The sequence below is a fragment of the Malaya genurostris genome, chromosome 3 (assembly GCF_030247185.1).
Source record: "Malaya genurostris strain Urasoe2022 chromosome 3, Malgen_1.1, whole genome shotgun sequence".
Lineage (NCBI taxonomy): Eukaryota > Metazoa > Arthropoda > Insecta > Diptera > Culicidae > Malaya > Malaya genurostris.
Window position 1 is genome coordinate 39,580,853 of NC_080572.1, and position 26,121 is coordinate 39,606,973.

The following is a 26,121-nucleotide window of genomic DNA, read 5'->3' on the forward strand; positions in this document are numbered from 1 at the left end:
ATGAGTAACTAGTACTCAGTAACTTTTTCTAAGCGTGTATCCCCAATGCAGAGTTGCCATTTTCTAATCTGTGTTTCAACTTAAAATATCTGTGTACCATCTGTGCTGCATATTTTCGATCATAATTTTTAAAAATATTCTTAAAAATCTGCAGAAATTTGCGACTTTTATTAGAATTTGTATTCTGTGACACAGAATCTGTGTGGCAAAATAGGCAAAACATCTGTGGTTTTCGGAAAAATCTGTGAATATGGTAACTCTGCCTCGATGTCCGGCATAAGAAAAGTCATAACAAAGTTTGTTGTGCAATATTGTTCGCTAGAAATAGTAGATTTTCTTGGATGTTCTACTTATATTAGAGAAACTAATTAACGCATCAGTGTTTTGATTTTTAATCTTTTGTACTATTTTTTTCAAGATGATGCGCTACGAAGGAAACGAAAAGTTAGCAGACGAAACCGCATGTGCAAGGGTACGAGCAGATTTGAAAATGTGTCTGTTGGAAAGTGACTGCTGCAAGAAGGTAAAATACCATCGAATTCCATTGAAAACCTGTTTGATTCGATAGAAATGTTCAAATATCCAATTATTGCAGGAACATAAATTACCTCGGGAGTGTTTAGGCCGATCGGATGCCACTGTACCGGACGAGTGTAGGGCTCTGCGAACAACTTTCTTCGAATGCAAGCGGTCGTTGGTGAGTGTTGCTACCAGTGAATCTTATGTCTAATTGAGCAGATTTTATTACCTTATTTCTGCAGCTAGATAATCGACAGCGATTTCGAGGTAGAAAGGGTTACTAAAATAAAGGCTCAATTCGTCTGATGTATGCGATATGTTAAATAGAGGTAATTTTGTTAGTGTTCAATAAATTTTAAGATAAATCGTGTATTTCATTGACCCTATGATAACCAGGACCATTTGGCTAATAAACTTTCATTAATCATTTTTTTATTACATCAAGATTATAAATAAAACATTTTATTTGGTTACCTATCCCCAACTATTATTCGATATGGATCGTTGATTAGTTGATATTTCCTCAATTCTTCCATTTGAATTGTCTCCACTTACATGTACCGACTTACTATCACCAGTGATGTCCGAATCGCTCAAGAATCCTATAGATATATGTTCCGAAGAATTTATTTCTTCTGCATTTATGTTAACTTTTTCGAATTTGTTGTTTCGTCGCTCAATGGGAAAACTACTCTTTTCAAAATCAAGCAATTCACGCGTTGTATTGAGATTGGCTATGTCTTTGTTTATTCGTGGTTCAGGGTTTTCCACACTTAGTGAATTTCCATCGGAAAGTCTCATTTCATCTGCGCTGGATAAATCGTCTAAGCTTGCTTTTGAGATTACCTTCTCCGTTTCAATGGTAGGTTTTACATTGTACGTATTTCCTTGTTTTTCCGACGATGCAGTACTGGATTTTGTGTATGTTTTGCTTATTTCATCGAGTTTCTGAAGGTTTAGTTCGATACTTTTTTTCAAATTTTTGGTATCTGTAGCAAGCAGTTTGCTTAGTTTCGATTCGGTCTCGATTGATTTCTTCGGTTCATTAACATAGTAGCTTGTGACAGATTGCTGTTGTTCGACTGAATATGACTTTGAAAGCACGGGTTTCTCTGTATTGCTTTGCCAACTATCTTTCTTCGACTGGTTTATGCTTTCAGATGTTTCTTTAACAGTTACAGTAATCGATGGTGAATTGGTTTCAAACGAAGTATTCACTGCTACATCGACTGCATTCAGTGGTTTCGGATTGCAGATATTACTGCCTTTTTGTATTCTAAGATATTTGCGAGGATCGAAATTTTTGAACGGATTTTTAAATATATTCAATTCAGGAGAGTCAATTGAGGATGACGCAACAATTTCTTTAAGCAGCGGGACTTTATCCTGTTTGCTTCCATTTATGTCCAACAACTCTCGTTGAATAAGTTCCAATTTCTCGTCATTATATTTCTGCCAAATTTGTACCTTTTCATTATTAAGTGTTTTCTTGTCCTCTTTCTGTTTATTTAGGTACTGCTGAAACGAGAGATTGATTCGATTGCTTTCATTTTCCAGTTGTCCAATTGTTGTCTTCGCGTTTTGCACTATCGCTTGTGTTTCGTCCTCGAACGTTGCCAGAAGTTCTCTCTCCATGTTCTGTAGCTCCGAAAGTCTTTTCTCTTTCGTTTCAACTGATTTTTGTGTTTGATTCACTGGTTTCTGATTATCTCTGAGTTCGTGTTGCTGCAAATTGTTTTTCAGTGCAGTCAACTTCTCATTGATATTTTTCTCGTGTTGATAGAGCATGTCCAATTTTTCATCAATTTTTTTCATGAATCGAACATTTTCTTCAGTTTGAACTAGTTGATTGATGGATGTCGTAGGCGAATGTCGAATGTCAATTTCTTTGATCCTTTCTGAAAGTACACTTTCGATTTTTGTTTTGTAATCCAACTCAACCTGATGCAGTTTTTCCATGCATTTAGCTTCGATGATAGATTTTTCCTTTTCCATTAGTTTTAATATCTGTTTCTGTAATTTCGCAACATATTTCTTTCCGTAGATAGTGTTTTTTAGCTCATTTAAAAAGTCTGTATAGCTTTTCTCAGTAGACTGCTTTATGTCAATAGGAAATTTTTCGCTAATCACGGTCTTTTGTTCAGATAGTAGCTGAAGCTTTTCAATGATGGACTCGAAACTGGCAGAACAATTCTCCAATCTGCTAATCAACTGCTGAACATTCGCCGTACACCTCCCTAATGAGTGAGTTTCTTCTTTATGACTGTCAGGATCAGGCTGATCTTGACTTTGTAACTTCTCGACCCTTACGATGCCTTTACTGACTTCCTTTATTCTGTGTAACATTTTACCCACATTCCTGTGTAGTTTTTCTATTTCTAATCCTTCCAACTGAGATTTGTGTGCATCTCGTTCCGTTTCCTGCTTCTGTAGTAGAGTGGTTTTATCTTCGTATGATTTAACGGACGCAAGTAAGGCTTTGAATATTATGTAAAGAAGAGATTTTGAATTGTCTGTAGTAGTTTTTGATTCGTACTTTTCAATAAAACTCGAATACTGCTCAATTCCAAGCGCCTCGAAGATCTCCTTTAGCTCCTTTCGCTGCAACCGAAAATGGCTTGTTTTGGTGAAATCGGGTAACGTATTTTTAAACGGAACTTCATTGCTGAACACTGAAAGTGAAAAGTGGCAATTTTGAGTGTATAAAAACTCCGCAACCAGTGTGTTTAAAACTAAAATTAACGGTGACAAGACGATTCCTTGCTGTGTTTGTAATTTCAAGGACATTTTTCGACCTGAAAAAGATAAGTTGTTCTTAATTACTTCTATTCTGCATAACTTGAGTTGATACCATAAATAAAATACATAATTTTTTTTTAATTTAGTTGATTTATACTAATACCTACCTAAAGCAGTTCGGCTGATCTGCTCGATTAGGCCCTTTTTCATTTGTAGTTGTAAGTTCTCATGAATTCCTTTTTCTTCAATCCAACTTTTAATCTGTTGCTTAAACTCAGAATTAGTAATCCCATCTAAATCGACAAACTCGTTATTGTAGTCCATTTTTAAGAAAAGGTGAATAATTATCATATTCAACTTTTCGGGCACTACTTAATATTAACAAGTCTGGAAGTTAAAAGAAATCTACACTAACGAACCTATACAGCAACATATTTGTTTATTGAATGGACGTTGTATTTATTTGAGTTTTGTAAGTGCAACGTGTTACCGTGGAAACGGCAATTGAGGTGCGATGCGCTTGAAGTCCAAGCGTAATTAACAAACTTGCACGCAAGATGGTATTGAACAGCGATGCCAAATTTGTCACAAAGTCAGCTCACTAGACCAGGGATCGGCAAACTTTTGAGTCAAAAAGAGCCAAAAATGTTTTCAAAATTTCACACTTTTTGAAGAGGCACGAAATATTTTATTATCAACAGTTAATAATACTTGCAAAACAAAACAAGTTTTTTTTTCATTTTTAAAAAAAATTAATTTATGTGTTGACAGGATTTACTATAAATGTTGAAGTGATATCAAATACAAATAATTGTTTTTGTATTTTTCACTATAGTAAACAGTAACTATGGTGAACTCAGAACTGACCTTTTCCATTCAGCGATGCTAGTTCTATAGAAAATTCGTTAAAGTACATTTTCAAACTAACAGTGTACTACAGGTTGTAAAATGAGTCCTTGAAAATTTGTCGAAGCACTCCGTATTATAATTTGTATTTGGTGATATTATCGGGTTTGAATAGCTGAAATCTGAAGTGTTTTGTCTTCGAAACAAGCCCATTCGTGTTTGAAAATATTGAACTGAATTTGTACTGAGTTTCCTTTTTTTGCAGTTTTATAGTGTTCTCGCAGGGAGCAAAACCCAACCCAGTTCCGTTGCCAACTGTTCTAAAATGTGTGGGGTTGGCGCTAAGCTATTCGAAAGTTTATCAACAGACATGGTGGCATAGTTATGATCATTGGTAACGTTTTGGATGAAACTTTGCATACTTCTTCAGTATGGCGAACCTTTTTTTTGGCATGGATTTACTCAATAATGATTTCTGAAATAGGGGAATGTATTCTTACATTTTTTAAAATCGTAACTCGTATGCTGTTATTAGAAATCGATTTAGCCAAAATAAATGTACTGAAGAGAAAGTCGAACACTTTTTCAAAAGTACAAAAATTTACCGAAAAATCTGTGATTAATGGGTGGGTACAAAAGGTTTCATAATAATCGATGCATAGCAAGCCATAACTTTTACAATGGGTACAGTTGAGCTTGATTATTCTAAGCATTGAACTTCTACTACCTTCTCGATTCGGACATCCAAACAGGTAAGAAGTGTGAGGATACCTTTTCGGTGGATGGTAAAGTATTCACAATTGAAAGCAGCACATTGACGTTATTGCAAATCGTGTCTTTAAAAAAATTATAGCTACTGCAGATAATTTTGTTTTTATTTTCCAGAATTCAAACTCTTGATGAAAATAGCCAATTATTTACTAGAAAATGTTAAAACAGCACAAACGCAATATATTTACTAATCGCACTTTTTTTCTAATTGGTGTAGGACGAAAACTGTTATTTGTACCAAAAAGGTACAAGGTCGAAGCAGAAATTTTAAAAAATCTAATAATAAGAACACCGATTCAACAAATTACAGCTTACAAAAAATTACAAAATTTTGATTAGAAGAACTGTTTATGTAGGCGTAGACTTGTTGAAAAACGTGATTAATCCACCTAGCAGTGAGATGATACCTTTTTTTTATCAATCCGCATGTGTTTTTTGCATGAATATTCCTCGGTGTTTTAGCTCTCATGACATCATTTTAATTATCGTCGTTTTAAACGGCAAGTTGAGATTTTAATCACTCGTTACCCTGTAATGTCGAAACTGCAAATGGTATCGAATTTCAATCTTAACGTGTGAAATTCGATTGATCATTCCATGAGATGTCGAAGAAGATTCCACTGTAGAGTTTTTCGTCATTATTCATAGTACTTTCAGAGCCGGTATTCAGGAACTAGCATAACCCAACATGATTCGTATGGCCATAAGTTAATACGCCAACCAATTTACATCTTCTATATATGTATGCATTTTAAAAAATTATCATCCTGTAATTCCAGAATCGGATAAAATTCACCAATTTTGTATGGGACCATAAGTCCTTTAATTTGAATTTTTGTTTTTGAAGTTCGATTTGGCCTTTTTGAGAAAATGATTGAGCTTTGAGAAACGATTCGATACTGGAACCGGAATTCTAAAATCGGTGTAGCAGAAATCAGTTAAATTCATCTGAGGAGTGTGTAGACATCTTTGAGAAATTGTAGTGCGCATTAAATTTCTAGGTAGCTTCCGAATCGAAAACTGAATACCGCTTAAACTGAAAAAAATTTATTTGATATTCGACTATCCAAATCTGCCAACAAGATAAACCTGATTAATTTATGTGAAATGAACATTTTTATATTAATCACCCTGTATCTCTTAAACCGGAAGTCGGATCTGACTAAAAAGTAAGATGTTTTATAGGTTTTTAAGACCTCTCATTTGAATCATAGATGGTTCTTAGATTTCATTTGAATCTTAGATCGGTTCAGCCATCAACGAGAAAAATGAGTTGCATTATTTTAATTTTGTTTCACATATCATCCTGTTGTCAATCAGAATTCGGATCCAAACGTAATTCAGGAAGCTTGTTGTAGTATACTCCGATACTACTTTTCATAGCCATTTCCGAGAAAATTGAGTGAAATTATTTGTCACACACGCATTTTCTGATCTCGACGAACTGAGTCGAATGGTATATGGGAGTTATGTTCTTATTACTGTAAAAAGTTTAAATCAAAATAATTATGGAATTACTTTCAACTTGAAAATGCTGCCATCATTTAGTTTACATGTCATACTCGAACGATTATGTTGCCAAAAACGAACCGTGCTAAAATCGTTCCGAGGCAAAATGTCATGAAAAAAGATGCTGTACACAGTCTTTTTGGTACTTAGAAACAATTGTATGTAACAGTATGAAAAATCGTGTTTCACGTTGCTCCCAGAGTTTGCCAGACAGCGCTCAGAACTTCTACTGCTGGAATATGGGAAAAAGGCCCTTACACAAAAATTTCGATATCTCCCTTAAAAATGGACGGATTTTAACAATCTATGGCTTGTTGGATAGCTATCACCGTGCGGAATCTATGTCTGGAAACATATTCAGTTTTCAAGGTCAAATGTGACAGATACTGTCAAAAAACTGAAAATTTTGACATAAAACTTCGTATAACTCAAAAAGTAAACATCCGATCTCAAAACCATTCAATAGCGTTCTGGGTGACGGGGAGACCTTTCATTTGCGACTAGTTTGATCAAAATCGGTTCAGCCATCTCTGAGATCTCGACCTCTTTGTTGACGACACACATACAGACACACACACATACACACACACACACACACACACACGGACATTTGCTCAGTTCGTCGAGCTGAATCGATTGGTATATGACATTCGGCCCTCCGGGCCTCGGAAAATTTTTCGAAAGTTTGAGCGAATTCTATACCTATTTTTTATATTTATAAAAAAGGTAAAACGTTATTCATTGAAAACCTGAGTTCTTTGAAGATCACTATGAGTAAAGTTATTGCTTTTGATGTGTATTTTATTGTATGATTAATTATTTTTTTTATTAGAACAATGTCTAAAAACTATTTCTGATGCAACCTAATTTTTGTATTCACATCAATCAAATTAACATTTAAAAAAGTACCTAATAGGGTAACAGAGGTATTTTGGCCCGCTTTAGGATCGATTTTATTTTGGCCCACTTTGTAAAAATATCCACCAAATGTTTTAATATCTTTGAAAAATCCTTCCGCAATAGGTAATTTAATGTGATTAGCTTCAAACTGTTGCAACATGGGTTACCTAAGATCGATTGAATCCATATAGTTTGTTAGGTGGGCCAAAATATATGAAGTGGCCAAAATACCTCTGTTACCCTACCTAATACAACTTCCACCCTGACTGTTGCCAAACCGTTGGAACCTAGTTTCAACACCGTTGAACTGGTATACGAGTTAGTATCAAAACTAATTCCTATATCGGGTTTCTTCACATCCTCCGCTTCCAAGTGTGTACCCATTTCGTTTTCGTGAAAACTAAACGTTTGATGAAAATATACTGGGGAAGTTTCTGGTTTATCAAGCGGAAACGATATTAGTTTCAGTTAGCTTCAATCGAGAACGACATTTGATTCAACTCATTAAATTTCGCCAAGAACACTTTTCTACAAAAATCATATTGTTTTACATACATTATGCGAGTTTTTACCGATCGTTGTTCAAAATTATTTTGAAAATAATATGAACTCTACGGTAAGTCTAAAAAATATTATACAGTATGAAATGTATAATCAACATACAATTACTAAACCTGCCATCGGCATCTTAGAGCTTAAGCAGTGCGCCAAAAGTATATAATTAAATAAGTCAATGACTGAACTGTAAATCGGGTATTCATGACATTTTACTGTTAAACTGCAACCCCTTTGTAAATTTGAAAAGAATGAAATTAGTGGGAACCAATTGAAAGTTTTTTCCGTAAATTGCTAGAAAATACTGTTAGAAATGATGTAGAATTTGTCCCGAGGGTACACATGACCGAAAAGTTGGCAGAAAAAAGGGTGAGACGGTGCGCGCCCAGGCACGATTAGATGCGAATAAAACATTTGTTCGTTTTTTTTTGGAAACCACGTTTTGACTTTCTCAAATAGAAAGGCTATGCAATCACTGTGAAAACCGACTTTTTCACCTAGGCCCGGAGGATCGAATGTCATATACCACTCGACTCAGCTCGACGAACTGAGCAAATGCATGTGTGTGTCCGTGTGCGTATATGTGTGTATCTATGTAACAAAAATATGCACTCACTTTTCTCGGAGATGGCTGAACCGATTTTCGTAAACTTAGATTCAACTGAAAGGTCTTACAGTTTTCTAAAAATGTCTAGAATATTTTATCCGAATCCGAATGAAAAATTACCAATTTTATGAGTGTTTTTTTTTCACGAACGACGATCAAAAACAGATACAAGTCCCGTAAAACATTCCGATAAATTATTCTATTTTGCAGAACTTGTTAGTTTGTGAGCATAAAAACTTAATTCGGTCCCCACTTTTAATGTTCCGGAAGCACTGAAAGTTGTGAAGAAAAACTCCAAAAAAGAAGAACTCACTTCGATTTCTCAGCGATGCTTGAACCGCTTTTCACAAATCTCTATTTAAATTGAAGCTCATATTGTCTTTACAGCTACTTTGGGGAGATTTTACAGCTACAAAATGGATAATTTCTTCATGAAAAATCGTAGTTTTCCCTTTGAACAAGCACCAAACATTAAAAAAAAATAACAGAAACGTTGGGGTCTATAAAAACTTCTACTCTAACCATGCTGCTTTGATTTGTTCACTTCTGGTTAGTCTGGACATCGCAAATCATGATTTTTGAGAAGTGTCCTCAAAAATACCTCTTCACCAACTTATTTCTTAATAATTTTCCATGATAAATTTTTGATTTTTTGAACGATAATTCGATCGCAAAAATTATGATTTTTTGCATAATTTAGACCCTCGGTTAAAAAGTAGGTTTTCACAGTGATTGCATAGCATTTCTACATGAGAAAGGCGAACATAATATGCTATAATTTTGAAGAATTCTCGGTAGCCGGTACCCACAGCACAAAACATATGATATTATCACTAGAACATTTACTAACAAACTACCCTTTCCTGTGTTACAAGTGGCCATGCAGAGATGTCAAGACCATCAATTATTTCAAGAAATGAAAAAGTGACGAAGAGTGGTTTAAGATTGATTCTTTTATTCTATTGATTTCAGACACTTTATTCGAGAGCGACGTTTATTTTTTATTTCCAAATTTTTTTTCTGTTTAGGAATAATTTATTTGTTGCAGATTCTTGCAACCAACCGCTTTAATCGGGTTCTTTTTCTTGAGTTTTCTATTTTTCCGTATCGTTGATAAATCTAAGGAAAAGTTCAAAATTTATTTTAGCTAATGTTTGATCCGCTGTTCTACTGTTGGAGAGATATTTAGCTAACTTTTAGTGTTAGGTTACTTTTTTAGAATAGAAACTTACCACTTTAACTAGTGTTTTTATATGTCTAATGTTTTTACAGGATTATGTTTTCCGATTTCAGTTGGTTGAAATCTTAATAAAATGTTCCAGTTGTTATTTGTAGTGAGCTTTCAGGCTTTTCCAATCGCCCAAACTAATAGCGTAAAGAGCGAGTTTCTAGTGGTGTTAAAATTTCTTCGCGTGGATTTATATTTTACAGCTGTTGGATCTATCGGTGTGAATTATCATTCATATTTATTTCATATCACAGCATTAAATTTAATAATTATTACGATCAACTTCGCGGCTTAATTTGGTTTTATGATTGCTCAAAAACAAAGTTGCGTGTCATGAATGAGTTTGCAAACGGTTCACTTTCATTCTATAATAAATTATCTAGCCATAATTTTGTTCGGGGATTGGAATTAATGAAAATCTGCTTGCTACAGCCTGTCCATACATACAGCATGAATTTGGTTTTACCAGTTTGCCGTTTGCGTCTGTTCTTATTATAATGCTGTTTTCAATGTTCTTGTAGGCATCACAGAGCATCTTTCAGTTTTCTTTCATCATTGTAATATTATTTATCAATCGAATTGTTTCCGGTTCTATCCTAACGATGTGAAGGCTTGAATCGCCGAACTCGCGTGTACAATTTAGACTCAATCCAAATCATTTTCTACTTATCAATTTGGCGGTTGGTGCTATTTTTGAAGCGGTATATTTTCGAAAAGATTTATTTAGTTATTACTGCTTTTTTATGTTACTAAATTTTCGGAATCTCTAGAATTTTCTCTTTTACTCTCACTAAACTGATACTAAATGGATCATCAAAATTTCTTCACTGTTCTAGAAACTGTCACAGGCTAACGGTTCAAAAGATTTTGCATCCAATCTTACTTTGGAGACAATAATGACTAAAATTGACAAGCTTGATGATTTTGAAAACCAAAAACGATTTGACAGTATCATGTAAATATATTTCTTATAAAACTTTTGGCTAACACATTTCCCACCTAAAAATTCATATCCGGAAATCACATGTTTAGTCTAGACCAAAATTATTCAAAAACCAGTGTAAACTTTAAACGATTGCTACGGAACGATCACGAAGTTCTATTGTATATCATAGAATTTTTCCGACTACAGCGATTGGAGACCTACTTTCACGGTTTTCTCACGGAAAAACCCACATGTTGCTTAAAAAAAATTGACATGATTGGACTGCGTCACATTGACTACATAGTTGGGATCAGAACGATATTCGATAATGTTTGCCCTGTTGCTGATTTAGAATTTCAGATTTCAGATTCTTCTCTATGCAATTGTTCGCATCGTGCTCTGTACTTTGTAGTCATCGGCTTTTTGAAACACACTAAGATTTTATTTGGATATTCGGTACTTTGTTTGGTGTAAGTTTTCTGCGAGCATCAGAAATAACCGCTTTTTGGGTAAATGCAAATTAATTGACTGAAATTGTGTAAAATATTTTTATTGCCGACAATCAGCATTTGAATCATTTTTACTAGAGATCCCCGGATAGTGCTAGGACACACATATAGCTCACTGACATTGAAGTGTGCCAACAGTTTCATATACATCGCACAGACTATTCGTTGGTTAAACCCTGCGGGTAAATATCTTTTCGTAATTGTCTAGTGAACAAATGTATCAAAAATGTATTGCAATTGTGAAAATAAATACACTATTGTTCAAATAAATCCGAAAATTCATTAAACTGACCATCTATAATAAACACTAAGATTATCGTTATATCCGTTAGTCCATTCCACATTATCGGTTCGGAATGAATTTTGAATCAAATCCGAGTGGGCGAAAAATTTTCATTCAGAATTCCATATGTTTCAGTATAAAATTCGAATCAATGCGGACTCCATTCGTTCATTTCTCTAACTGGACTGTAATGAAATGGCATAAGTCGCCTGACTTACCAAAAACATTATATTAACAAGATATCCAGCTCTCACAGTTCGAGTTCGCATCGAATCTCGTACATAGCAGTAGGGGAGAGAAATGTCGAATTCGTGCGCGCCAAATGCAATTGGCTTGATATGTTGAATGTGATGCCATGTGATGGCGTTGCTGAACTGAAGATTAATCTCGCTCCAAGCTGACAGGGTCTGCTTTTACACTCACATGTCCATAAAAGGAGCGAAACTTTAATGACATTTATAATATCATTATCAATCGGGTCGATCGAGCACTCAGAAACGAGCAATCGAGTAAGAACTCATTACTCAGTCCGTCTTTGAGATAATGTGAGATATGGAGCATACCAAAGCGTGCTTTTTTACACTTCAGCTAGAGGAATGGATGATACTGAATAAGGTAGGCTTTTTTATTATTTACCAGCAAATTTCAACAGTTTATGCTGAAATTCTCGAAAGAACTGGTAATTTACTATTTATATATGTTCGAAGAGCTTGAAGATTTAATTTCATATATTCAGTTTTATAAAATTTTTATTTCGAGTTCAACTAAAAATTAGTAAGAAAACGTACTTTTGCTCACTCCATTCCGACAGATTTTCAAAACAATCGGTTGGAGGCGAATTTCATTAGGTATCGGTTCAACATGGAATTATGAATGAAAATTTTTCGCCCACTCGGATGTAATTCGGAATTCGTTCCGGATTGACAATGTAGGAGTGCAACGATAAATTCCGAATAAATTTCGCCGCCAACCGGTATTTAGTGAGAAAAACCGTGCTTAAGGCCATCGTCCAAGTACCATGCGCGCGGGTGGTTTTAGGAAATTTTGAAAAATTTGAGTCTTATCAAAAATAGCTCTGAAAAATGAGTGTTTTTGTGATCTTTCACAATTATCTGGAAAAATAATGCGATGACATAAATTTTTTTTTTCAAATAAACCTTATGATGGATACAAAGATTACATTCGGACACATTTTTGGAAAACCTTTTCACGCTTTTCATAGAAAATCCACGAATTTCAAAAATTTCCACTAAATCGGTCATATGAAATTGGTTGATTTTCCATGAAAAGCGTGAAAAGGTTTTCCAAAAATGTTTCCGAAGGTAATCTTTGTTGCCAGCATAAGGTTTTTTTGGAAAAAAAAATTTCATTCCATCGAATTATTTTTTCAAATAATTGTGAAAAATTACAAAAAAAGCTCATTTTTTCAGTGCTATTTTTGATAAGACTCGGAAAATCCTTCGAATTTTCCGGCCATTTTCACCCTGTAGATAGATAAAAGTATTTCAAAGGTCTGTATGTTTTTGGTTTTGTCAAATTTTTCAAAATTTCCATCGAAAATTTCCTAAAACCACCCGCGCGCATGGTACTTGGACGATGGCCTTAATCCACCTAGCAGTGAGATGATACCTTTTTTTCATCATCCGCATGTATTTTTTGCATGAATATTTTTCGGTGTTTAAGTTCTCATGCAATAATTGAATGACCGTCGTTTCAAGCGGCAATTTAAAGTTCTATTCACTCATTACCCTGTAATGTCGAAACTGAAAATCGAATCGAATTTGAATCTAAAAGTGTAATAATCGATTGAACATTAGGAACCGGTATTCAGGAACCAGCATAACCGAAAACGATTCGTATGGCCATAAATTGATATGACGAATAAATTGCAATAGGTTTGAATTCAACTTTGAAACTTTTTTGTATTGTCATCTTCTATATCGGTTTGAATTTTAAAAATTCATCACCCTGTAATTCCAGAGTCGGAAGCTAGAATCGAATAAAACTCACCAATTTTGTATAGTACCATAAGGAATCGGAATTCGAAAATCGGTGTAGCCGAAGTCAGTTAAATCCACCTCAAGAGCTGTATAGTTTAAATTTGATTCAAACTGTTTGAAAATCAGTATAGTCATCTTTGAGAAATCGTAGTGCGAATTAAATTTTTGGGTACCTTCCGAATCGAAAACTGAATACCACTACAACTGAAATAAGTTTATTTGGTTATCTGGTAAATCTGCAAACACGATAAACCTGATTAATTTATGTGAAATAGACATTTTTATATTAATCACCCTGTATCCCTTAAACTGGAAGTTGGATCTGACTGAAAAGCAAGATGTTTTATAGGATCTTAGAACTTTTCATTTGAATCTTAGATTATTCGTAAATTTCATTTGAATCTTAGATCGGTTCAGCCATCTACGAGAAAAATGGGTTACACAATTTTATTTCGTTTCACATTTCATCCTGTAGTCCCGAAACCAGAAATCGGATCCAAACATAATTCAGAAACCTTGTTTAGGAGGACTTTTCATATGAATCTGAGTTTGTAGAAAACGGTTGAGTCATCTTCGCGAAAATTGAGTGAAATTATTTGTCACACACGCATTTGCTGATCTCGACGAACTGATGCGAATGGTATATGGGTGTTATGTTATTCCAACATTTATTGCTATTAGTAGTTTAAATCAGTATAATTATGGAATTGTTTTCAACTGTAAAATGCTGCCATCATGTGATTTACATATGTCATATTCGAATGATTATGTTGCCAAAAACGAACCGTGCTAAATTCGGTCCGAAGCATAATGTCATGAAAAAGGATGCTGTACACAGTCTTTTTGGTACTTAGAAACAATTGTATGTAACAGTATAAAAAATCGTGTTTCACGTTGCTCCCCAGCATTGCTTTGTCATACAGTGCACAAAACTCCTACTGCAGGAATAGGGAAATTACACAAAAATGTCGATATCTCCGTTGAAAATGGACGGATTTTAACAATTTATGGCTTGTTGAATAGGCATTACCGTGCGAAATCTAAGTCTGGAATCATATTCTGTTTTCGAGGTCAAATGTGACAGATACTGTGAAATTTTTGACATAAAACTTTGTATAACTCAAAAAGTAAACATCCGATCTCAAAACCATTTAATAGCGTTCTGGGTGACGGGGAGACATTTCATTTGCGACTAGTTTGATCAAAATCGGTTCAGCCATCTCTGAGATCTCGACCTCTTAGTTGACAACAAAAAGGTAAAATGAACTGAAAAGTCTATTTATTCATTCTCCGATATTGCACGTCTTCGTGCTGATTTTTAATAATTTCGGAATGAAAATTTATTTCTATCGAATCATTTTTTTTATATTTATGGAACTATTTGAAGATCAGTGGGTCCTAAAATTCTATCCTAAGCTGGTGAAGGTTGCTGAAATTCAACAAAAGGCCTGTCTTGGTTAGCATCGCCCAATAATGATACGGTGTAGGTAGCCAGACGTTTGAACTAATACATTCAAGAAGAGAACGACATTCATAATGTCACTGTCAATCGGGTTGATCGAGCTTTCAAAAACGGACAATCGAGTAAGAGTCAATTACTTAGTTCGTATGGGAGACAATGTGCGGGTGCGTGTAAAATCGTGGTGACTTTTAACAAGTGTTCAAGTCGTATGCTTTTTTAATGTTTATTCAAGCTTGAAAGTGTGACTATCTTTCGAGGTTCATTTTTCTTGGGATTTTAGGAAACTCATAATTTATATTATATTCAGCTGTATTTTTCCGGATGCTATAAATTAAAAAAAATCCATAAAAAAAATGTTTTTAATGCTTCCATAATATTTTCCTATACTTGAAAACATTCAGCATGACTTCTATTAAGAAGTTCAACAACAATTTTCTAGTTTTTGACAGCTTCAACTGAACTGAGACGGATTCGATATGTATCGCAAATGATTATGCATTCAATGCTTCTAGCCTGCGACAGTCCCTCTCGAAAAGTTAAATTTTTTTATCATACTTATTTCGAGCGCCCCTATGTTTTTCATATGATAAGCAGTAAAATAGAATCTGAAAAAAATATTATCTTCTTAATATAGTTTCATTTTGTTACAAACGCACACTTTACTTTACTGATTCAGCATTCGAAATGTTTCGGTTTGCCTAAAATTGATGTGTTTGTGTTGCGTGAGTTTGTATGCGTATTTTGTCAGCGTGACAGTGTAAATAAAATCAACTTTGATGATTGTATAATGTATAATGTATGAAACCATGGGTGGTTTGTTCTCGTTTGTATTTGTTTTGTTTACTTATCTAGTCATTGCTGGAGAAAAAAATGATTTTCTTTCACGCCAACTCTACGTCTGTGGCAGTTTAATTTGTTCATAAATCGTTTCCTAATATAAATACTGGTAACTTATTGCTTTTTTTTGCTCGATAAAAAGATAAGCTTATAAATGTACCGTGTTGTAACGGATTTGTTTGCTCTTTCGTCGCGTGTTACGTGTTTGTTGATGTTTAAAGCGATTCTCTGTCAGGTATCTATCCTGTTTGCCATTTACAGTTTGTCATAGCGATAAGTTTCTAAATCATCTACCGATTAATTGCACAACCGTGTATTGGAAAAAAGTACTATAAAGTAGCAAATTCAAGAGAACGTTCGAATCACCACCCTCAACGAGTCGTCTATCTGGGATTGTTTTAGCCCCCCGAACACCATGAAAGTTGAAATTATTTTAATAAATTCGATTTCTTTTGACACAATAGAAAATTTACAACATAACGTTAACGTAACACCACCTTAACATGCTGGCCCGAATAAACCCAAACTAGAAGGTTTGTATTGGTCGATAGAGGCCGGTGTAGCCGCAAAGCCTCGCCCGGAGTGCTGGAATCAGAAGCGCCGCCGCCGACAAATCCTTGAGGAGGTCTGCACATTCGCACACCAGCAGATACATTTTATCGCCCCTCGGAGATACACTTTTGTGCAGGGTGATACGTCGAAGGCCGGCAGTTTTTGGCAGATATCTGTAATTGAAAAGAGATCGTTAGTTCAAAATGTTTCAAATTTCTTTAAAATGTTTGCTTTCATCGATCGCCAATGGGATGCATCAGTGGTGACACTCACCTGTAAATCATTCTGGCGCCAGTCCAGTACAGCCAGTTCCGTTCGAATCGTTCGCCATCGTCGCCTTCGTAGACCTGTGCCAACAAAAAAAAGAGAACCGATGAAAGCTGGTGTGAAATTAACACTGTCAAGCTTTTGCCAATAATTGGGTATATAACAAGACGTATGATATTGTGGTCTGATATTTGAAGAAGCTGATTCACATGTCGCTACATTTACTCTAGTTTATAATTTGTGATTGTCAGAGGCTTCATTAAAATATAATATATACTCAAAACGGATTCTCGAGCTCGGCATATTGAAACGCCGAATTATATCGGTAACACGAAAGTTTACTGATTGTTTTGCTGACCCGGGTTGGCGGTTCAATGCATACGGCGCTGGTCTTACGAGCCAGTTGTCAAATGTTCGAGCCCCGACCTGGAAGGATTCATAGTGTCAGTAGGATCGTAGTACTACACTCAAATAAAAATTCACTTTCGATTCACTTGAAAAATCACGTAAAATGGTTTCAAGTGTCAAACTGAATATTTTACGTGACGAAAATGAATGTTATACGAACATCCCCTAAAATGAATAGAGTTATCACATAAGGTTTACGTGAATTGACCAAACGTCAAACAATCTACGTGAATTTCCAGTGTGAAAAACTCGATTTTGAAAATGGCGAGCAGTGGCCCTCGAAGTGTAAGTAGTGTAAATATTTGCGAGAAAAGTTATTTAATTACAATTTTTACTCCATCAACCGGACCATTCCAGTATGAAAGTTTACATGTATTCAACTGGACCGAGTGCCTGCGTGAGTCCGGAAGTTTACCCGCCCCTGCCGAATGCTTCAAACAGGCCGTCGGTATGAAGCTAGAGACACTGGAACCATGTAATGCGACTTCAACCTGCATCGGTAGTGTTGTGGGATGTTCTTGGATTTCGGCTTCGGCTTCGGTTGGATGGCAGCGACAACAAAAACGATTTCTGGAGGCTTGTCGATTTGAGATACCACGACGTTATTAGTTGCTTTTTAAGCCATTGGAATTATATGACAATTTTCTGAAATAAATGTTTTATATTTCATGGCATTTTTCATTTCATAGATTTATATAAAAATCTGAAATCTCCCTTTTGACTTCAACCAATATATGAAATAGTAATTTTCTGGTATCTAAATTTGATATGAACTGATAGATAAATGTGATATGAACAGTACATTACATTTTACCTATGAAACACGTAACTTTTACTGGATTATGCATTAAACAGCTTTTAAATGCCAGTCCATTAAAACCTACGTGAAAAGTAGGGTGGAAAATATTCACATAACTTTTCACGTAACTATAATATGATTATTATTTTGAGTGTAGCCATGCAATGATTCTGTACGCTAAGAATCGGTTGCGAAGTCTGTTGAAACAGAAAGGCCAAATTCCACAAATCGAATGTAATGTCAAGACTTTGCTTTTGCTGAACAATCCATAATTAATAATGTGGGAAAATAAATTTCCACTTGTAAAATCGTCTATAAATTATTTACATCATTTGTTCATGCGCGTTTTCGCGTGAGAAAAATAATCTTCTACCTCTGTTATTTTCGCAGCATCCCAGATTCTTTTTCAAACAATGAAAATTTTCAGTTCAACATGTGAGAAAACGTTTTATTGATCATTTTCAAATGATTTTATTCTTCGTGTACGCTAAAAAATCATTGGAAAATGACCAATAAAACGTTTTCTCACATGATTTTATTCTTCGTGTACGCTGTTTTTTTGAATGTGTTTCGTTTAATTCATTTCAAGTTTCGGAATGCACAAAAAAAATTCGCTCCATTTGTGCTTCAAGAGCATAGCACATAAATGTAAAGTGTGTCGACATATGACTTAGACAAATGTCATCACGATTTAATGTTAAGTATATATGTTTTGCATATAAGATGAAAGTGTGTAACTTTGTGACATAGACCAATATCTAATGAGGTTTCGTTATATAGATTTTGAACCACATATTTGCGTTAACTGAACTATCACTTGCTATTGCATACTTTTGTGAAATTCACCAAGAAAAATTTCATTATTATTAGTATGGCTCATAAGATGTTTTTGTTTTTAGCTAATGGAATCGTGGATCGTCGAAAAACATCCAGGATAACGAAGGATTTTTTAAAGAATCAACGAAAACGAAAATAGTTATTCTGCTTTAAATGTAAAAAAATTCAATTTCCATTAAATAAATCATATTTATTCAAACCTTTATACCTAATTGATGACATGTCAATGACATTTTCTTGAGCGCTTAATATTAAAATGTACTTCACATGAGTATTAAGTGTAAAATGTGTTGTTATCTCTGTTGTTACTTTCATCAGTTTATATGCACTTATCTGACATTTATGTCTTAAGTGTCAAGCTACTTGAATGTTTAGTGAATGTTTTATGTAATTCTCGGTATATCGCACCACGTCGTCATTTTTCGTGCAGCTGGATAATATACAAATTGGGTGAAGGAAAATATTTTCGAGCTCTCGTTGATGTTGTCAGTGCGAGGGGAGAAATTATACTTGCTCTTCGTCGCACAGAGAAGATGGACATCTCTGCCTACATATCCGCGAGATTGACATAAGACTGCATTCGAAATGTGTAAAGATATTAACTGATTTGATACCGTTTGACCGTTTAAGATTTTGTAGCCCTGAGAAGGACCATTCGGTTCCGGAAGATGGCGTTTGTATTCTTTGAGTCTTTCCTCTATTCAAATCGATGTCCAGTTACTCAACTCGCTCAGTGATGCTACTGAAATCGATTAGCAGGCAAGCAGAACTGATGATGAAGTACAAAAATGATGATTGCCAGCCTTGTTGATAACATTGTGTCGTCCATTTTGCGAACTATTGTTGAAAATCTATAGAAATCTGTGACGCAGAATCTGTTTAGCAAAATCTATGATTTTGTAGAAAAATCTGTGAATATGGTAACACTTCACATTGCATCAGATGCATACAATCATAAATCATGAGTAATAAATTTTTTACTCGTTTTATTTAAGTTCTACCATAAGCATTCGTTCAGATTCAATAAATTTAAAAAACTTTTCCAAACATTTTCAAAATATATGGGATATAACTAATTTGTCACTTCGTTTATCTTTATTCATATGATATGTCAAAACCATCACCATCACGTGGTAAACGGTAATGCTGATTAGATTCTTTGAAAGTATCAGGATGGTTCCATGTGATTTTGAAAGTATTTGCAGCTCTGTGTATGTTCAGCTCAGCTATAGCCGAAGTAGAAAAAAAGTCGGCGCCGGAGAGCTCGGATCGGTCGGATCAACCTTGTGCGGATAGATCTTGAATGGAAAGAATAAACACAAACAAGGATAACAGAGGTATGTTGGCCACTTCATATATTTTGGTCCACAAAAAAAATTATGGATTTAATCGATGTTAAGTAACCCATGCTCAGCTCAGCTATAGCCGAAGTAGAAAAAAAGTCGGCGCCGGAGAGCTCGGATCGGTCGGATCAACCTTGTGCGGATAGATCTTCAATGGAAAGAATAAACACAAACAAGGATAACAGAGGTACTTCATATATTTTGGTCCACAAAAAAAATTATGGATTTAATCGATGTTAAGTAACCCATGTTGCATCAATTTGAAGCTAATCACATTGAATTACCTATTGCGGAAGGGTTTTTAAAAGATATTATAACATTTGGTAGATATTTTTACAAAGTTGGCCAAAATAAAACCAATCTTAAAGTGGACCAAAGTACCTCTGTTACCCTAGTAGTTGAATAGAAGTCCAGCTGAGGTTGTGAAACATTGCAGATCGTCGGATTTTTTTATTTGGTAACAAAGGTATAAAGGTACTGAAAAGGTACCCGTACCCCCGTACATCTGACTCTGGGTGCAAAGTTTGCGTACATATACCGGTCGGAATAGTAACTATTCATTGCACTAACTACACTGCTACTGGTGATCCTTCAGTAAATAGTAGAGAATAATGAATCGATATTGGTTTTTATTTTTTTGTTGTTCAGTATAGTGCAGTAGCCGTACGTGATAGCTGAGAAAAAAGATGTTCAATGAAAGCGACAATGTCACTGTAGTCGTTTTGCCTTGTTGATATGCAAACGAGCGAGTGTTTGCCTATCTAATACACAAATAAATCGATGTGCACGGGAGGGAAAAAAGTAAATTGACGATGAAAGCGGACGTCCTTGCACGTCCTGTAATGAATTGTCGCTGGGCAGCTGAATGGGGGAAACTGTAGCTGCGTAATCTGATTTAAATCGTTCTTATTCGAGTATTCAAACAATTTAGGCATTTTGGTTTAGTACATACATTTATTTGCACTACATCACATTTATAATAACACATAATCAACAATAGTACGCCACAATACTCGGTTTGTGGCTGCCGCTCTCCATCCTCGATCACGCCCAATGCTCGCCAGATCACGTTCTACCTGTTCCACCCATCATTTTTGACCGCAGATTCTTTTTTTTTTATAAAGAGTTGGATGCAATTCAATTCGCAAAAGACAATAATAATGTGCACTATGTGGGGCACGAAAACATTAAGTACAACATTCCAGTATATATGGAAGATAGTGCTATAGAAGTGCGTGTGCATGATCTTCCCTCAAGCGTCATCGATCCTTATATTCGTAAAACTATGTCCAAATACGGAGAGATTCTCTCTATCGAAAAAGAAAAGTGGAAGAACTTTTTCCCCGATATTCTAAATGGCGTACGTTTGTTACGCATGCGCTTGAAGAGGCCTATACCTTCTTATGTAACTTTCGGTCAGGATACAAGAATCCCTTGCAAATCACTTGTTACCTATGACAATCAGATGTCAATATTGCCAAAAAGCTGTTCACTACGTTAAGCCATGTGATAAACTGGACAAGGAGATAACCACATCAAAGGACAACGGTGCTTCCTTCACACCAACCCCAAGCAACCCCAGTATACCTGTGACAGTCACCAACAACAGTGAAGTATCCTCTTCAACGAAACCATCCAACGTATCCCCTATAGAACAATGTACACCAGCTGCAGTTAACAGCTTATCATCCAACCAACCAGCAACTGCAATCAATGTACAACAAGGCGCTTCTACAGCAACTAGCAACGAAATCAACAACAATACCACGGTAATGGATGACGAGACGAACCACGAACAAACTGCCTCTCAACCCTCGCTGGAGGGAAATGGAAGCTCCTTTCCCCCTAGAAAAAGAGTGACAACGAGATCCAATACAAAACAAATTTCAGCTAAAAACTCAGCTCAGGCCACGTAAAGCTTGTACTTAAATAAATCTTTTATAAAAAAGTATGCAGCTTTAGTGGCATTTTTGGAAAAACATTGCTCTATCTTGCAATTTACTTCGTCACGCAGAGGCATAGAGTACAAGTAGTTACTACTGGTAATTGCGCAATCTGCAACGGTGATTCTCATTAATTAGAACAGTGTCGACGTTTTGGTACAATGAGGGTGATTGACAGGAGAGCTGCCATTTGCAGACTGGGGTTACGCATCAATTTTCTACTCCCCGGACATTTTGTAGCAGATTGTAACAGGAACCCTTGCAATAAGTGTGGTCAACATCACAACCAGTTATTGCATCCAGTGATACTCAATCAGCTTAGTGGTATAACTAACCAGGTACAAAGTCAAAGTCAAGACCATGCAAGAATGTCTCGCAATCCACACGACAGCTTCCTCCCACTAATACACCTGTCACACCACTACACACTGCTACATCACATAACTCTGAACAACGTCGAAACACTACTCTTCTTTCTACTGCAATCATTAAATTGGCTGACCGATCAGGAAATACGATCTTCGTTCGAGCACTACTAGATAATGGTTCACAGATTTGCATAATCACTGAAAATGTTTCGCAGAAGCTCAAGTTCAAACGCCTCCGTGAAAATTTGCCGGTTAAGGGAATTGGAAACTCAATGACCGTTTCTAAGCAGGCGTTTCTGGCGAAGGTGTTGTCGCATTGCTCATCATACGAAGCACATGAGATGAAATTTTACGTAGTGCCTCAAATTACACTGAAGTTACCACAACATAGCTTTGGAAAATGCCTTCAGGAATTCATCTAGCAGATCCAAGGTTTTTCGAGACCGAAGCAGTAGACGTGATAATGGGTGTATCAATCTTCTATGAGCTATTACGAAACGAACAATTGAAACTTCATGAAGTAGGAGCAATCTTACGTAACACCGAGCTTGGTTGGATTGTAGCAGGCGAGATCAGCGAGTCACCAGTTAGTTCGTACAACGTAGTTGTAGCAATGTCGATAACAACTGATGAAGTTTATGAACAGTTATGGAGATTCTGGGAATTGGAATCATGTCATACAAGAAGCTGTTTTTCTATCGAAGAATCAATGTGTGAATCAATCTTTGAGCGAACGACATCAAGAGACAGTGTTGGAAGATTTCGTGTTGGACTTCCAAAAAAGGATTTCATGATAGAAAAACTAACAGAATCAAAATCAATTGCTACCAAACGTTTCCTGGCTCTCGAGAGACGATTGAACGCGAATTTAGAAATGAAAGCTTTTTATACCGAATTCATCCATGAATGATTTTGTTTCAATGCGTCACATGAAACAAAATCATGACACTGATAGCGATCAGAAACCATCATATTATATACCACATCACGCAGTCATGAAACCTGACAGCACCACAACAAAACTTAGAGTGGTATTCGCGGGAGTATCACTGAATGAGACACTTATGGTCGGACCAATAGTGATCTTTATCTTACTTCGTTTCCGACTCTACAAATTCGCAGTCATAGGTGATGTACATAAAATGTATCGCATGAGCAATGTCCATGCTCAAGATCAGCCTCTGCTAAGAATTCTTGGAGAGAGAGAGTCCTAACGATCCCTTTCGTGCTTATCAATTAACAACTGTGACATACGGAACATCTTCCGCATAATACTTAGCCACAAGGTGTCTTAACAAGTGTGCAGAAGATGGAGAAAGGTTGCATCCAGTCGCTGCCAACGTTATAAAGAAATTTTTTATGTGGATGACATGCTCACTAAAGCCCAAACCGGAAGGAAGACGACCGATCCTTCCCAAGTCGGTCCACTCAGTGTGCTTGAAGTGTCTGATCCCAAAATTTGTATCCTAGCACATTTGATGAGTCCACTGGAACCAATCGATCTTCTACTGGAGTCACCCTTGGCTCATCATCTGACAAAACAGCGAGCAGTTGCTTCGGAACTGCTGAATGAAATACAGCAGGCGAACAATGCCGTCAGTGGTGGAAGGTGTCAAATTGTGCAATGAAGTTTTGGCACTCCTTGGATCAGCTGGATTTAATCTCAGAGAGTTGAACTCTAACGAATCTCGGATACTGAAAGGAATCCCATCGTACCTTAGAGACGAGCGCGCAATCCTAGATATAGACACTACATCAACTGTAAAAACACTGGGCCTTATCTGGGAACCATCATCGGATATGTTCTGGTTTAAGTTGCCTTGTTGGAACCCAACCACTCCCATTACTCATCGCGTTGTATTATCAGATGTGGGTCGACTTTTTGATTCCTATGGACTGGCAAGGTCAATAATCGTCCGAGCAAAAATGATTCTCCAAGAGCTTTGGAAAGAAAAGTATTCTTCGGATGAACCATTAAGTCAGGATTTACAGTTATAGTGGCTGGCGTTCAGAAGCTATTTAGACAGACTTAGTTCAATCTCCGTATCTCGCTGGATTGCATTTGACAACAATGTGATTACATGCGAACTTCACGGATCTTGCGATGCTTCGGAAAAGGCATACGGTGCAGCATTGTATTTACGATCCATTAAACAGAATGGCCATGTGCGATTAGTAATGACAAAATCTCGAGTCGCGCGCTTAGAGAATCTTAGTAAGCGCAAGAAGAAGCTGTATATACCAAGATTGGAGTTACTACTTGCACATTTATACGAGACAGTCTCAAAGAGTATTCGAAAAAACATTTTAACATTTAAAAGAAACAAAAATCGCGTGAAGAAGGTACTTTAATTTCGATCTCTTTAGAAAATTTAAGTAAAAAGTTTAGTGAAATTTAAGCACTTTAGAAATTTTTACTCAGTTGTAAAAAATATACTAATCTCAAATGGCGATTTAATCATTGCAAGGGAATGCGGTCCAGCATTTCAGCAGATATGATAAACCTACCTTATCTTATGGTTAATTAGCAGCATTCAATTCAGGCTTACCTTATACACACTGATGATGTAGCCAGTGGAAGGAGTTTGGCCCTTTTTAATGCTGCCCATTTCGTTCGGTGCTAGGGCTAGGGGCGGCCGACAAATGGATGCTACCTCACTGTATAGGTCCAGTGTGTGAGCTGCGGTGTACCGGGTGTTTTTCGGCTCAAACTTCGATAGTGAGGCTCCCCGGACTCCAGTGTAGAACAGCGTCGGGTCAGTCTGGGTGGTGTTTATCACATAGTAGGCGATGAAGGGAAATTCGGCTGTAATACGAACAGGAAGTAGAAACAATGAGTTTTGTTGAATGATTTTGTTTGTTTAGGTCAAATCTAGTTCAGCATGCGAGATAGTATAGTAGCTAACTGGTTAAAGAGACTCTGTATATTTAAGGCATAGATCCGAGCTATAAAGCACAGTATCAAAATATCGATTGGAAGATCCATTAGTAGCACGAATATGTATGTATACCAAATACTCACCCGAACTTCGTTCCATGTTGGCTAGCAGCATACCACTGACAGCATTGTTCGCCTGCTGTATTTCATTCAGCAGTTCCGAAGCAACTGCTCGCTGTTTTGTCAGAGGATGAGCCAGGGGTGACTCCAGTAGGGGATCGATTGGTTCCAGTGGACTCATCAAATGTGCTAGGATACAAATTTTGGGATCAGACACTTCAAGAACACTGAGTGGACCGACTTGGGAAGGATCGGTCGTCTCCGGGGTTGGTAGCTAGGGGAATATTGCAGATCCATATTAATTCGTTATACGAGAGAAAATACTATTATACACACGGGAATTCCGGCAGGTAGAAACCGATCTAGACTGTGCACCGGAATGATAAAGCAGTCCTTATCCAACGTTGCCAGTGAGATGGGTTCGCTTCGGGAACTAACGAAGCCTCCGGTTCCGGGTTGGCCACCGAAACTAACTGCATGTGATTGACCAATTTGCATTCAGTTGCAGTTTGAGAAGGAAACGGAAACAAAGTGCAAAGAGAAAACAAATAGTACATCAGTCAAGTGATATTATAACTGGTTTGGGTCGTGGCGCACTACTTTTGAAATCATATTTAAATCATATTTTATTTACAACAAAATTTCAACCGAAGCATTCTGAAAATAAAGTCATTACAAAACATTGAACCCAAAAACATGCAACGTATCGCAATTCCAGTTTATACTTGGTAGTCATTCAAACACACACACGCACACACACACATGTCAACACAAATTAATGTGCCACGAATTAGAGAACAACATGCCAGAACAGCCTTTCTCCATTTGTAAGCCTTTGCAACTGTGCATAGTTGTAACTCACTCGGTGAAATGTCGTGCGACTTCAATAATGTGAGTTGATTGTTTTTGAAAACAA

General features: G+C 36.2%; 3 protein-coding genes across 22 annotated transcripts in view; 1 reads left to right on the top strand and 2 right to left on the bottom strand.

Annotated features, from left to right (window-relative positions):
• The first annotated feature begins 271 nt into the window (after window positions 1-271).
• LOC131439124 (cytochrome c oxidase assembly factor 5) lies at window positions 272-18,752 on the top strand. 2 transcript variants are annotated; one of them, XM_058609771.1, is made up of 4 exons: window positions 272-523; window positions 596-697; window positions 762-848; window positions 18,616-18,752. In XM_058609771.1, the coding sequence occupies exons 1-3, from the start codon at window positions 419-421 to the stop codon at window positions 801-803; spliced, it is 249 nt and encodes an 82-aa protein (XP_058465754.1). In that variant the 5' UTR covers window positions 272-418; the 3' UTR covers window positions 804-848; window positions 18,616-18,752. The 2 variants fall into 2 exon arrangements, with proteins under 2 accessions (XP_058465754.1, XP_058465753.1); XM_058609770.1 differs by lacking the exon at window positions 18,616-18,752 and having other exon boundaries at window positions 766-863.
• On the bottom strand, window positions 994-3,582 carry LOC131433773 (centriole and centriolar satellite protein OFD1). Its single transcript, XM_058600366.1, has 2 exons — window positions 3,426-3,582; window positions 994-3,314 (listed from the first exon to the last, which is right to left on the bottom strand). The coding sequence occupies exons 1-2, from the start codon at window positions 3,580-3,582 to the stop codon at window positions 994-996; spliced, it is 2,478 nt and encodes an 825-aa protein (XP_058456349.1).
• Window positions 10,308-26,121, bottom strand: part of LOC131439121 (uncharacterized) — a 142,199-nt gene continuing 126,385 nt past the window's right edge. For all 19 annotated transcript variants that reach the window (XM_058609760.1, XM_058609757.1, XM_058609756.1 and 16 more), the window contains 5 exons: window positions 25,542-25,678; window positions 25,230-25,479; window positions 24,757-25,013; window positions 16,516-16,589; window positions 10,308-16,415 (listed from right to left, as the gene is read on the bottom strand). In XM_058609760.1, coding sequence (XP_058465743.1) covers window positions 16,217-16,415; window positions 16,516-16,589; window positions 24,757-25,013; window positions 25,230-25,479; window positions 25,542-25,678 — 917 coding nt within the window. In that variant the 3' untranslated portion in view covers window positions 10,308-16,216. The remainder of the gene's footprint in view (window positions 16,416-16,515; window positions 16,590-24,756; window positions 25,014-25,229; window positions 25,480-25,541; window positions 25,679-26,121) is intronic.

Bases quoted from the DNA above. Each gene is read 5' to 3' on its own strand.
- LOC131439124 (XM_058609770.1), top strand. From the start codon at position 419: ATGATGCGCTACGAAGGAAACGAAAAGTTAGCAGACGAAACCGCATGT. The intron at 524-595 runs GTAAAATACCAT...CAATTATTGCAG, and splicing joins AAAGTGACTGCTGCAAGAAG to GAACATAAATTACCTCGGGA. The intron at 698-765 runs GTGAGTGTTGCT...TTCTGCAGCTAG, and splicing joins TCGAATGCAAGCGGTCGTTG to ATAATCGACAGCGATTTCGA.
- LOC131433773 (XM_058600366.1), bottom strand. From the start codon at position 3,582: ATGGACTACAATAACGAGTTTGTCGATTTAGATGGGATTACTAATTCT. The intron at 3,315-3,425 runs GTAGGTATTAGT...TATCTTTTTCAG, and splicing joins GATCAGCCGAACTGCTTTAG to GTCGAAAAATGTCCTTGAAA.